Here is a 14,495-nt window from a genome sequence, read left to right as displayed (position 1 = left end):
GGTGCATTGCGGTGGTATGGACTACAAACGTCCAGCAGATGGCGCCATTGAGCCAGTTCGCAGTTACCAATGCCGCGCAGCTCTGTGGTCTTTAAAGGATGAACCCAAACTCAAAATCACTTTTCTTTCATTTTTTTAATAAAAGATTTCTCTTTTGTGTTGTTTTTACACATTTTAAGGCATCATGCACAAACAAAATAAGCTTAAGTAAAGGCATTATTCTTACCCTCTACCAAAAATTATATGTCCTAACATTTTAAGATTTTGCAGTTAAAAATAAGTTTGTACAAATATGGCATGTAAGCTGGCATGTCAGTGAATCTCGAAGCAGAACGTCAACTGCTCTCACTGTTTTTGTAAACATGGCTTGGAGCAAAATAGGGCTGAGGAAAAGACAAGAGAAAGGGAAAGCATGCTTCAACGTGGGGATAAATTTCCCTGATAAGCATGCAATGCATCTTAAATCATATTTACAATGCATTATTTTCCTGTCAACATAATTCTTTTTTCAATTGAATTAATTAAAGTTTAGACGATAAAAAGTATCTCGACAATTACAGACAGACCGACAGACAGAAAGACAGGATGTGTCCATAATATTCCCCAACACCAACGCAGATGTACTTCCGATTTGTCATCAAATAAAACACTACAAGATTTTTATAAATAAATTAAGAATTGTAGACATACCTCCAAATATCAGGGGTATTATGACCTCAAAGAACTGAAGGCTCCTTTAAGTTCTTCTGTATTCATTTCATCATTTTTGTCAAACAGCCCAACTAGAGCTTAACAATTTGTTTAAGAAAATCTTGTAGTGTCCACCGTAGAAAACATCTGGGAGTTGCCGGGTAGCTTTGGCACAGTTGTGTCCAGTTGTGCTCTTTTGTGGCGATCCGTGTGCGTTATACAATGTTGAAGACCATGGAAAGATACTGTTCATATGAAACCTGGATCCAGCCATCCTGGTCTGTATCGTACCGCCTGAACACGTCGGTCAACCTCTGTGGAAAAGAGGAGGAAATGATTGATTTCAATTATCATCATTTTATCTCGATTCCTCCCAAAAGTCTCCAATGCATAACGGATATATTTGTATGAATACACACTCCGTGCCAATTTAAACAGCAATCATTTTACACCTTTAAACGACATTACATTAAATGATGACCATAGTTAACATAGATTAAATACTGGGTGACTGAATAGTGCCTACGGTTTTACTCTTTACTTCTGGAGGTGCAGATATATTAACTCGAGGAGATCCATTGAAATCTGTCTGAGGAGAGAGCCGATAAAGTGAATGGTTGACGCCTCTAGAGCTATTATTGAACCTCAGGTGATACTTTGATATAAGATCCTGGTGAAAGTGAAACTTCTGTATTAATGAAAGGTTATACTTATGCTTGGCAGCTTCCATTACTACTCTATGTGTGTGAAATCACTGAAACAGAGAATAAAGGCTCAAGAGGAACACAACATAAAGGCTCAAGAGGAACTTCAACGGGAGATTAATAATCTAAAAGGGAGGACTGTAATGCGGTTCTTAAATATGCATAATTAAAACTCCCTTTTGAATCCTTTGAATTGAAGAGCAGCCTCATTGTGATGCAGGTGGTACACCCACGGACAGCCTATACTTATGCATATGTGTGGAGAAAGAAAATAAAGAACTCATGTTAGAAAGAGTTTCGTTTGGACTGAGTGTGAATGTGTTACCTGTAGTACGATGCAGCACTGGATGAAGTCATCGAAGGCAACCTGTCCCTTCCTCTGGCGGTCGAACTTCTCTATCAGCGTGCAGTAGAACTGTTCTGATAGACGATAACCTGCACACGAGCAAACAAGACATAAACAATGAACTGGATATAGATTTGAACTCATTTAAGTCTCCATTATAAACTCCGGCACAGCCCGAAGCTCTGCTCTAAACACCCGAGGCCCCTCTGTGATTGCCCCCATTAATATGATGCAGTAACTGAAATGTATACTCAGCAACATATTGATTGTGGCTCTCGTATATAGTGAACATAAACAAAGGCCTGGAGATCACAAAGACACAGAAATCATGAGAAATCGAAAATAATGACTAAACAGTTTTATTTGATTTGCTAAATCACATTTCTGTGGGATAAGTTGTCGAACTGTTTGTTCTGCATTGGAAACGGCGAGCTGGAACTGCACGTCTGTGTCCTAAAAACCTATCAAGTATTTACTACATGAGCAAAATTTCACACTACACCTTTAATAAACTTTTCCCCATGGCATGCTGGTCCCACCTTACACAGAGCTACTGAAAAGACAGAATCTGACCTTTTGACCCCGAGAAAAGACACTCCTCGAGACAGCTTCAGAGCCCTTCACCACATTCACCACCAAGTAAATTCACCAGCATACTTTGTGTCTCACCAAATCCAGAGAGTGCCTGCTTGAGCTCGTTCTTATCGATGAAGCCCGAGTTGTCCCTGTCGTAGTTCCTGAAGATGTTCTGCCAGTCTGTGATGTACTTCCACACGCCGGCGAACTCGTTGAAGTTCACCCCGCCTTTATTTTCCCTGTCGAACATGGCTGTAGGAGAGAATAAGACATTACTCACCTCTGTCTCACACTAAAAACACACAACACAGTGCAGTTAGGGCAGATCCTGTGACCAGAAAGCAGAAATGGTCCCACATTTGGTTTTAAAGAGCTGTCAGAGAGCTGGAAAGTGTAATCTGTGGGTCCCACACTTCACTAACTCCTGCCTCATAAAACTACTCTAGAACAGAGAAAACTGCTCCATCGCCCCCAACACTACTTTACTCCTCACCCTCATGCGGTTCAATCCAATTACCTCCCAACAAAGGGAGTGTTATCACAGGATACGCTCCTTGCTGGGGGACTATTAAACAATGGGTTTACGGAGTATGGAAGAGTAGGAAGGGGAGGCGATGGGATTAGAGGAATTACTCGGCAAATCACACAACAAAAAGGGAGCAGCAAATATAAGACCCAGGGAGAGAAATATTTTAGAAGCAATAGCAGAAAAAGAGCGTGGATGTATTTATGTTGTGGCACAGTCAGCACATGACAACTGTTTTAGGAGTGCAAACGGATCGATGTTTTGAGAGAGGGGGGAATTGGCTGCTCCCTTTTGAGACAAACTTCCTCTGTTCTTGCTGATGCTCTCTCTCCTCCCGTTATGAATGTCTGCTCCACTACAGCAGCAGTCACTGGAGCCAGAGATACGTTTGTGTCTGCCCTCTGATTACTCAAACGGTAATGAATTTATCCAGTTGTCATGGAGAGGAGGCAAATAAATAACAAAGAACAACAAGGGCTTGTGTAGAAGTTGGCCGTGTCACGGTCAGCGGCTACTTACAGATGATGGAGCGCACCGTCACTGGGTTGAAAGGAGTCCATGTGCCTGTGAGACAAAAGAAAAACCTGGTTAGAAACAACAACAACAACAACAACAACACAAGCTTATTAGGGCCTCGATATTGTGCCGTGGTATTTTAGCCCCCTCTCCATCTCCTCCTTGTATTGGTTGACACTGTCAGTGAAGTAACAATCATACTGATGTGTTCAGATCTCACAGGAGACACCCACGCTGATAACGCATCCCCAAAGGTCAAAAGCACATATAGGAGAGAGTGAGGATCTAATCTCATCAGGAAGTTTAAATCCACAGACATCATAAGACTTTATCACAACAGAAATAAAACACAAGTGGAAGCTGTTAAAACAAATGACTCAAAAGCAGTTTGCCACATTGTATGTCATTTTCTACGCGTGGGGAGAACTCTTCAATCTTCTGAATGTGAATATAGTGTCACTTATATGACCAGGGAAAGACTGACTGGGCTTTAGCTCGGCAGGGTTTTATACTTTATAGCCTTCTCAAGAGGCTGAGATTTATCCGGCCGTCGGGATGCTTGCTGACTCACCATCTCACTTTATTACAGAGAGGCCCGACAGTTCAGGAGCAGGAATAAAGAGCAGCGGCGAAGCAGGGAAGACACAAGAGGAGAGAACAATGCCGAGAAGAAAGAGGAGAAATAGCAAAGGCAACAAAAGAGAAGACACCAGGAGCTGGGAAGGAGCACAAAAGCTTTGCAGTTTAGTTTCTGTTGCAGTAACCTGAACTCTTCAGTCTGCTTCTGCTGACCTAAGATTCATCGCTGCTACTCTATCTGCAAACCCACCAAAAAACTGCAGACGTTTAGTTTCTTATTCGTGCTGTGTGGCAACAATCTGGCAATATAATACCCATCAAATGGTTAAGAATCAATATATTGCCATTCTTTGCGTAATTATTGGCTTTTTTTCATCTAGTTTTGACGATACCTGTCAAAGTATAAACGCCACCATGGAAAATAGAATGTAGACATTATTTTGGTTCTTTTTTCACCTGAATTTCATCTGAAAACGTCTGTAAAAGTGTCCAAATAACTTATAAAGAGAGGCAGGAATGGCTTTAAAGCTTTACCACATCGAGATGCTAAATATATACTCCAGACTTTTTATTTTAATGTCCTAAGAAGACACTCCACATTTCATTCCTCTTCCTGGGTTTTGTTTTATTGATGAGCGAGGCTGTCTGCGACCGGGCTCCAAGGCTCATACTGACGCTGGGGTCTGGGCCAAAATCTGTTTTCCTATACTCTCTATTAGATTGGTGATCCAAAGCAACAGAAAAGAAGTATTAGAAGTGTATTCATGCAGGAACAATTTGCAGAAGCGGAGGAGCTGCTGCAGTGCAGTCTGATGAACCTCACGTCTCCCACACGGTTTGATTGTATTTTATGAAAAACTGATCACATTTTTTAGTAACTACGGAATGAGTTTCATGAAGGTTACATGTCTTCTAATTTAGGTCCGACCACACTAGGATGCATTATTAGTTAGGTCTATAAACATATATTTAAATGCATAACATTGCCAGACACTAGTGCGGCATTTCTTTATTTGTCTGGTACTTGGGTCATGACCAAAGCACTGCAACAACAATTATATTCCCAGAGGACTTTTTGATGTTAATTAGCCAGCGTTGTGTTAGCACACAAAGAGTGTAAGCCACAAGGTAAACATGATGCCTGCTTAGCATGTTCCTCTACTGCAATGTTTGTTACTTAGTAGGAAATATACTTTAATAAATCTGAATCAGAATCCCTTTATTCACCCCACAGAGGGGAAATGTCCCCTCTGTGAGATATCCATCAAAGTCTGGCTGATTAATAAGTCTCTCTACTTTACTGTCGCTGAACATGGACAGAAATGTTAAATTTCAAATGAAATCTGCAACAAAGCCCACAGATCAAACAGAAATAGATAGAGTCATCGCAAAAGCTTTTGTCATGTCTGAATAAATGTTGCTGTAGCATTAGCGCCATCAGAAAATGACCAAAGGCAGAGAACAAGCTGTGACCTTCTCAGCCTCACTGAATCTCACACACACACACACACACACACACACACACACACACACACACACACACACACACACACACACACACACACACACACACACACACACACACACACACACACACACACACACACACACACACACACACACACACACACACACACACACACACACACACACACACACACACACACACACACACACACACACACACACACAAAGCTGTGAGGTCACCAATGTATGCCAGACAGACTGCGGCTGCCCAGTGTGAGGTGGTCATACTGGTTGAGATGTGTGTGTGTGTGTGTGTGTGTGTGTGTGTGTGTGTGTGTGTGTGTGTGTTTGTGTGTGTGTGCGCATTTGCAAACCGGCACAATACACCCTCTGTCCCATCCACACACTGCGCTCTCTCACTGGGGGTGAGATGGAGAGAGCGAGAAGTGAGGAGGAGGAGGGGAGAGAGGGAATATAGGAGGTGAGGAGAGAGGGAGGCTGCTGGAAAAACAGGGTGGACCGACCGCAGGGTTGACTAATACATATAACGGCTGTGCTGGAGCTCGCTGAGACACTTACACACACGCCTGACTTTTAAACACAAACACATTTTCAGACACACACTTTTTCCGATGTATAAGGAAAATAATTATTCTTCACAATAATAAACTTTAAGGTAGGAGGAATCCAGGGACGTACTTCATCTTTAGCAACGTTTTTACAGTTTGCCAAATCATCATCACCTCGTCTTTCTGGTGCTGAAACTCATATTTGGACGAGAGTGGGAGGAAAAATAATGTTTGAAAGTTTGGAATCACCTGTTCGCTCATGTGTCATACCTCACTAGGAATAGCAGCCAGTCAGAAAGTCATTCTCAGTTTCTGTTTGTTTCGTAGACAATAGGCATGTGATGTGAGACAGACCAGCAGGATGGGCTGAATCTAGTGGCTAATAATAATAATAATAATACTACTTTAATAATGAACAGCTGTAGGGCCTCAGACCGAAAGCAAACAATTACAACGTGAACCACAGTTCATGAAGCTTCTCATCCTCCTCTATTCCCCTGTGACAGGCATAAGAATTGATGACAGGGGTCAAAAGGGTCACCGGTGTGAAAGGAGTGAGCTGGTAGCAGGAGAGGTGCCAGCTCTCCTCCTGAGCCACTGCCGAGGTGCCCTTGAGCAAGGCACCAAACCCTGAAACTGCTCGCTGGCGCCGGGTACCTGGCAGCCTCCCTGCTCTGCCACCTCTCCTGCATGTGTGTGGTTGTGTCTGTGCATGTATCTCATCTGTGCATGTATCCTCCCTGTGTGTAATGTGTGTAAACACTACAGAGTGGGGAAGACATTTCCCTGTAAAGGATTAATAAAGTATTTCTTCTTCTTATTTTTCTTCAACACGCTATAAGAGCTGCATGACTTGAGTCTGTGAAACACCTTATCTCTGTGCAGCTTCACAATACCTCGTTCAGATATTTGTACATATTTTGCCTTGACCAACTATTGCTCTTTGGATTAAAACTGGCTATCAAAAACAACTGCCATTCACCTCAACTGCAGCATAACCAAGCTTTACAAAATGCTACAAATGTAGATGTGTAAAGGTAAGAGTTGTTGAATTAGTCCAGCCATTCAGTCGACTCTGCATTCTGCACTGCAAGCCTCTGCTCTCTCAATCGTATAAGCAATTTTAGTGGCTATTACCGCTCCTACACACTGAATAAATAACTCAAGGAGGAGTATAAATCTGTGTGCGCAGGAGAGTGGGGAAGCATGACGGAGAGTCGGTATGATGTCTACTCACTGCTGAGCGGAGGGAGGCCAAAAAACTCTATATTTATATCAAATGGCACAGATACAAGGCGCACACACACACGCACACAGTGGGACAGGGACATATTAGTGTCTCAACAGGGGTTATATTGTCACACCCAGAAGGAGGGATGGAGGGATGGAGTGAGGGAGGAGAGGAAGGAGGAGGAGTGACAGAAAGAGTGTAAAAAAAAGGGATCAAACAAGGTAGCATAAGCAAGGAAAAGGGAGAGAACGTGAGAAAAAGGGAGGGCAAACAGACAGTGGACACAGCAGGCAGTGACTAGTGAGACTGAGAGTAGAGGACAAACGCTGCATCTACTTCTCATGTCATTTTGTGATTAACACAAGCTAAATATTTATCCACCAGAAAGACATCCAGTCTGCTATTTCAAAGAGTGAAATCGTGTTGACAGAGAACATAGAGCTTAAGAAGCGTCCAAACACTTGAAAAAGACGAGTCAGAAACGATTGAACATAACCCTCAGGAAAACTGAACAGAGGAACTGTTAGAAATGTAGGACAGAAACATGAAAGGGGGAGCTGTCAGATTTCAGAAGTGTAAAAAGTCAAGTGCTGAAGAGATGAGATAAGAATACGAGAGTGTGTGGAGCAGAAAGCCGAGAGGATGGAGGAGTGTGAACTGCAACAGCAAAGCCCCAACAACCCTGCCTCGCTACCCCTCCTCCCTCACCCTCTCTGCTCTCCTGAGGGAGGAGGGGGGACAGAGGGGGAGGAGAAAAGAAGAGATAAATGATACAGACAGAGGTCAAGGCGGGCAACAGCAGGATGGGAAACAACGCTTGGTTCAGAGAGCGGGGCAGGAATGAGTCCTAAAACCTGGAAACGAGTTCCGGTTCACTCTTCTCAAAGTTTGTTTTTTTTACACGTCTGTCGTTATATGCCTAAAATAAATTCTGCGGTTAACACAAGCTTACGAGATTATCGGGGTTTGATCTACAGCATACATTCATTGGTAAATACCCCACTCATGATTGTGCAAAGCAAACAGCGGTGACTAAAGGAGACAACTAAACGTAATCACGCAAAACATTAGCCGCCTTAGCTTAGCGGGGGTGATGTGCAGCCACGTGACGGTGATGTAGTTTGTAGCCAAGTGTTTTACTTACAGCCGACTGCATTTACATACAGTGGTGTTAGTATGTGGAGATCACACTGCTGAAAAAAATATGTAAGAATCATACACGTGTGTTTGCCACAGAGCTTATTTTATCCCAAAATTCAGTTTGTTGGGGGAGCCCTTGTGATGCTAGCTTCAGGGTCGGCCAACAAAATACGTCACCACTGCACCACATTATTGTGAGAGGTAGAGGAAAGCAGTGTGTGCAGGGTCAGAGGAGCCATGACAGACATGCGGTTAGTGACAGGGTTGGTGGCTCCAGCAGGGACAGGATGCAGCGATGTGTGTGTTCAGCTTCAGTGGTGCTGTTTCATGTCACAGAGAGAATAATGAACAGACTGGACCGGGAAACCTGCCGCTCTCTCCCACGTACACAGCGAGCTGCACAACAGTGGAGAAATGCACGCAAAGCCTGCAACAACGCAAAGCCTGTTTTTTACTGACCCTTGGCTGCAAATGCAGACAAAATGTTTAACACTCACACATACTTGAGATAATCACACTTGCTCATGCACGCATACACTCACACACTCACTAATCGGTATGCTGAACCAGAGCCGCAGCCTGATAACAGCTTCTGTCTCTGCTGCTGGCTTCAACACTTGTGGGTTTTTTCTCCTCTGTAGAGTTCAGAAAGAAAAAGTTTCTGAGGAGAGTAATCTGAGCAGAAGTCTTTGAAAAGCCATCAGAAATAAGCTCAAATGGATTTATATAACAAGAGGAAAAACTTCACCTGTGCTTTCATTTCTACCAAGCTCCGAATTGTTCCATTACCATATTTCAACCGATCTGCTGTCTCGATGTGAGGAAGGTCAATACGGAGGCAATGCTGATGCAGTGTTGTGTGTGGGCAGCATGAAAACAGATATTTGATCAGCCTGTTACTTTACTCACTCTGAAAGTGTAACACCGGTAGGATTTGAGCAGAGAAGATGACCAGTATCATTAATTCACCACTTCTCCCCAAACAGCCTTGCTGAATCACAAGTATCCCCCTTTCTGCTGTTCAGAGGGCCCTGGTGGGAACTGAACCCTTAATCCTGTTTGAATGCTCCTCCTCCTCCTGAGCTACACACACAGGAACAGCAGAGATTGAACTTCAATCACAGGCGGCTGTAATTCTCATGTGCGATCCCTCCCTACTCTCCTTTCATGCTGATTATTTCCTCGGATCAACTCCCAGTCCGCAGGACAGAAAACACTCCTCGCTGATTCACAAGATGTTTCTATTTTAATTGACCGACCACTATCTCATGCCCAACAATCTTTCGGTTCTCACACAGCACAAAAAGCAGAATTTCTGGAAGATCAGCATGTAATGGTAATCCTCACTGCTTGCCATATTGACTTATTGGTCATTTCTTCCACAAGCGGCGTTATTATCCTGACAGTGACATCCCAGCGTTGACCCGGCTGTCTTCAGGGACACTGACAGTGAAGTATTGTCTTAGAAGCTGCACTGATAAACTTTCCACCTGCTTCTCTGCTATCCTGAGACAAAAATAAACCTCCCAATCATTTATACACAGTTCACCAGACACACCTGGGATAAAAATAAAAACACAATCCATTCCTCTCCGTAGGTGTGGCAGCTGCTTAAATCAAAGAGTGGCAATGGTGTGCAGCGAGGAGATGAGAGAGACGGAGGAATAAAGAAGACAGAGTAAAGCAGAAAGAGGGGGGGAGATGGAGCCGAAATGGTCAGAAATAAGTCAACAAAAAAAGGGAGTGGCACTGATGCATACCATTCGATAAGGCCTGCTGAAGCTCCGAGTCTGATATCGTTCCACTCCGGTCCTTGTCAACCCTGGGGACGAAAGCAAAGATTAGATACCGCCTGTATTAACTACTTCACACACCCACACACAATAGCAGCGGGCGTAAACAGTCGCTGGCGGAAACTTTATCCTCCTGAGCGTGTGCTAGCATGTCAACAGCCCACTGAGGATGAATGGAGTTCACTGATCGGGACACACAGGGCAGCTTGTACACTCGTGGCTCCCCTGAGACCTATGTGTGTGTGTGTGTGTGTGTGTGTGTGTGTGTGTGTGTGTGTGTGTGTGTGTGTGTGTGTGTGTGTGTGTGTGTGTGTGTGTGTGTGTGTGTGTGTGTGTGTGTGTGTGTGTGTGGATCATGAGACAGCAGAAAGTGAAACTGAATGTTGGCAACTGGAGAGGAATGCTGTAGTGCTACCGGCAGACAGCAGGCAATCATTTCAGACAATCTTACATATTTTTATAAGAAGGAAAACCAAAATGAAAAACAGTTTGATGATTCAGAAAAGCTAAACATTATATAAAAGAGCATACGAGTACACGTAGTCTTAAACACTTAGCCAACAATGTCCCAGTTCGGTTATGGCCATGGGTCTTGGTTGACATTCAAACCCCTTCATTTAGGCTTTGGGACTTTATGATTTATTATATGATTCATTGCAGTCTGACATCTTATAGACCAACCAGTAATGAAAAACAATAACTGGCATTTCTGCAAGATACATTAATGAAATGACTAATTGATTATCACAGAGTTTGTTTTTAATTCTGTGTCAGTATTTAAAGGAAGAACTGAAAAATGTCTTAAGTCCACGACTACAAAAATCCTAGGGAGGGGCTGGAGAATATGAAACAAAGGACAGCAAAGCAACACTGAAGGAAGGTCATAGGAACATATGAGTAGGCTGTGAAGGTATGGAGAAATCTGAGGGGCTGGCTCTGTTTATTTCTAGTCTCCATTGTCTCAAAACGATCGTTAAAGGCTTCTTAATCATGAACTGAATAGAAGCAAATAAACTTGCAGATAAGTAAGATGATGCAATGCTGGGAATACATTTCAATAATCTCTAGGAGTTTAGTTTATCTTCTAGTGTTTGATCAGTCAAAGTAGAGCTTTGAAACGCTTTCTGAACATTCAACATCCAGCCGTTTTAAGTCATGAAGAAATAAAAGATAGTTTGAAATGAGCCCGCATGAGGAAAGCCCCTATGCAAAAATCTATGACATAAGAAAACTGTAAGAGCATCTAGTTTTCAAAAATGAGAACTACAGCTACACACATTTTTAGATTCGTTTTGCTTAAACTGTTAAACCATCTCCCTTAGTGCAAGAGAAAGCTAGCTATTAAGATACACTTACAGACAGAAAAACAGTAACAGGCCTCGAAGCTATGCTCATTCAAACTTCCAGTGACTCAGTTGTTCCTTAGCAAGCTGCCTGGCCCAACCTGACTGAGAAAACACTCACGAACACACTAAATACCAAGAGAAGAAGGCAGGGGGGATGGGGAACCCCCTAAAAATAAAACCTCAGCGCAGGCCCAGTGCTGACTTTGTGGGCTGGGTTTCCGCTGCCAGCTGTGAGTCTTTACGTGCGGTTACATATCTCCATGTCTCTACAGTGATCAGCTATACGCCTGTGTGTACTCCTCGCCTTACTTTCCATACTTAAATAAAGAAAAACAAACAGACGGTGACCTGACTGCTCTCCTCGGGGAGAAAAACAGCTCCAAACATGCCTCCATAAATGAGAGCGTTGTCACGCTGAAGGTGAGGAGTGGTTGGGATGGTGAAGGCAGTGGGGGTACCCAGCCTTTACCAAACACTGATTGATTAACTCAATGAGGTATGTGTACTATGTAGAATCAGCTCTCCCCTTTTCTCCCTCTTCCTCTCCTCCCATCTCATTCATCCTAAGGTGAAGTAACCTCACCAGACTATAACGTAAGAGAGCTTAAAAAGTGAAACATCATTAAATCTCTCTCGTGCCTGGAAGCACAGACATCTGGTGTGTCCATCTTCCTGCTGTCAAACACAGAACGTGTAGGTGAAACAGCAGGACGACATAAAACCCAGCAGCCCGGTTTGTTCTGCTCAGATTTCCCCATGTTTCACTGTTTCCTATTGAGCAACCAGGTTGGAATAAGGCTTGGGCGAACAAAGCTCGCCCTACTTTCCACATTTTAAACGATGTCATTCTGGCTCACAAGGCGGAGAAAATTAAAGCCGCATTTACAAACCCTTCCAGGGAAGTCCTGGTGTCCAACAGTCAGTTTCCATTGCTTCTTTTGTAAGTACGTTTTTTGATCCATGGTCTAAGTTGTGGATGAGATAAAGAGTCTGTTTACAGGTAAGACAATGATCACATCAACTTTACTACGAAAGAAAAATAATCCCACTCTACTTTTAATTCATTCCAGACAAACCACATGTTCTTCCTACATGTTGTAATCTGTTACTAACAAGTTTGAATATGCCGTCATTCCAAAATGATCAGTATTCAACAAGCAGTATTAGATGATAGGTTTACTTGAATAGCAACCATAGACTGTAGATATAAAGATAGCAACAAGTCTGTGTTGCTGATCTTAATCCAACTGAAGTTGTTTTTGACTCTTGGAGTGTGGGTGTAGTCACCAACATCACACATTCAAAAGCAGGCAAAAGAGGAGTGAATGACTACCTCATGATTCACCAAGTTTCAAGTCACGGAGATAAATACATTTACAAAATGTAGATGTCAGAATAGAATACAGCCCGTCTACAGTCTACATTGAAACCCATAGAGAATGAATGACTCCTACGTTCTACTGTCATTACGATTAGAGAGAAAAAAGGGAGTTAGAAAGTAAGACTTCACATAAATGGATACCTGGGGACGGTGCAACAGTTGGACGGTGAGTCATAAATTGCAACGTGTGTGTGTGTGACAGAAATGAGAGTCCTCCCACTTCAACTATGCTCTGTTGACTCTAGTCACATGGCTGAGGGAATTCCAGCACTGCTCTGATGGATATTTTCCAGGAGGCAGCAGATGAGGCAGCACAATGCCCGTCATGTGAGAGGTGACTTGTGTTTGCTCATGAACGTCATATTAACCTATTTATATGACAAAGGATTACATGCGTGCCTGTGAATTAACGATTAGGAATGTAAGAGAGATGTTAAAAGACATGAGACAAAATGTGTAGATGCAACCTGATGTCTCGGATGTTTTGAGCCATACATTAATAATTTGTTAAGGCTGCTTCAAGCATTGCAATGCATGCAGCATCTCAATGTTGTGAGAAGCAAAGCAGCAGGAAAAAATTCTCTGCAGTATTACATAACTCTATAGCTTACTATTACCAGGGGTCATAGCATATTAAGTATTTCCCTCTATGCCTACTACTGCGACCTTCTCAGCTGCTGACACACGTGTGACTGTAGGGAAATTGATGACTTTCAGTGCCACTGATACTGTAACATCAGCTCAAGGAAATGGTTATGTATTGTGACAGAGCTTTCTACACTCTTTATGGCAGCTTCCCATAAATAGTTGCGTCATAAAGACCCACAACTGACAGAATTTCTGAGGAAACCCCACCTTGAGAAGATGTGTTTTACTACTGCACATATGGTGCAGACACAGGCAGTTCAAAGACCCATTCATGAAATGTTCTCTTACATCTGTATCCATCAATGGATATACTCAAATAAAATGTAGCTGGAAAAACCCAGAAGAAAGGCTTTCAAGGACTCCTGGAGGTCTTTGGACCCCAGTTTGTAAACTCCACTTGCTGTAGGAGACAGCTCACTGATTGCCTGGCACTTCCTTTAAAGTCGATAATAAAGCTCTGTGACACTGACACACAAGCGGAGTGATAGCTATGTGAGCTATGTGTTGTAGCTACACTGTGCATGTTAACCAGGAACTGAAGGGTAGCCTTAGACCTGACAAAGCACTAATTTGACTGCGGTGCACATATAGTTAGAAAGACATCCGAGTAATGGCAGAAAACGAGCTTTGAATGAAACATTTCCCCCACCCCTTCTGAATTCCTTTCCGCCCCACACGACAGCGGTTCTCACTGCCGAGCGGAGTGAGAGGAAGTCGGACAGCAGCAGCAGAAAAGCCTGCTTTGCCCCACTCACCTCTGGAAGATATTCCACAGAAAACTCTGGTCCGGAGGCGCGTTTACTTGCGGCGGAGCTCTGTATGGGCTGTGGTACGCCATTTTAAAGGGAATGCTCTTCCAAAATTGAGCAACTAAAGCCAAGAGTGTGTTTCCTTCTGCTGTGGTTTCTTCTGTGAGCAGCCTCAATCAGGCTTCGCCACCCGACGTTCACGTTACTGCCAGAGGAGTGGCCAATCATTCTCCA

At 43.2% G+C, this 14,495-nt stretch overlaps 1 protein-coding gene across 2 annotated transcripts; it reads right to left on the bottom strand.

The window, feature by feature from the left end:
- Nucleotides 1-116: 116 nt before the first annotated feature.
- On the bottom strand, nucleotides 117-14,487 carry pdcd6 (programmed cell death 6). Of its 2 annotated transcripts, none has more exons than XM_063912640.1 (6): nucleotides 14,268-14,487; nucleotides 10,105-10,166; nucleotides 3,362-3,406; nucleotides 2,398-2,568; nucleotides 1,720-1,829; nucleotides 117-1,004 (listed from the first exon to the last, which is right to left on the bottom strand). In XM_063912640.1, exons 1-6 carry the CDS (start codon nucleotides 14,348-14,350, stop codon nucleotides 906-908), a joined length of 570 nt encoding a protein of 189 aa, XP_063768710.1. In that variant the 5' UTR covers nucleotides 14,351-14,487; the 3' UTR covers nucleotides 117-905. The 2 variants fall into 2 exon arrangements, with proteins under 2 accessions (XP_063768710.1, XP_063768711.1); XM_063912641.1 differs by having other exon boundaries at nucleotides 2,410-2,568; nucleotides 14,268-14,486.
- Between the last annotated feature and the right edge of the window lie 8 nt (nucleotides 14,488-14,495).

The sequence above is a fragment of the Eleginops maclovinus genome, chromosome 21, assembly GCF_036324505.1.
Source record: "Eleginops maclovinus isolate JMC-PN-2008 ecotype Puerto Natales chromosome 21, JC_Emac_rtc_rv5, whole genome shotgun sequence".
In the NCBI taxonomy this organism is placed as follows: Eukaryota; Metazoa; Chordata; class Actinopteri; order Perciformes; family Eleginopidae; genus Eleginops; species Eleginops maclovinus.
The sequence above is the reverse complement of the archived record's forward strand: the minus strand, read 5'-3'. Positions and strand labels throughout refer to the sequence as shown.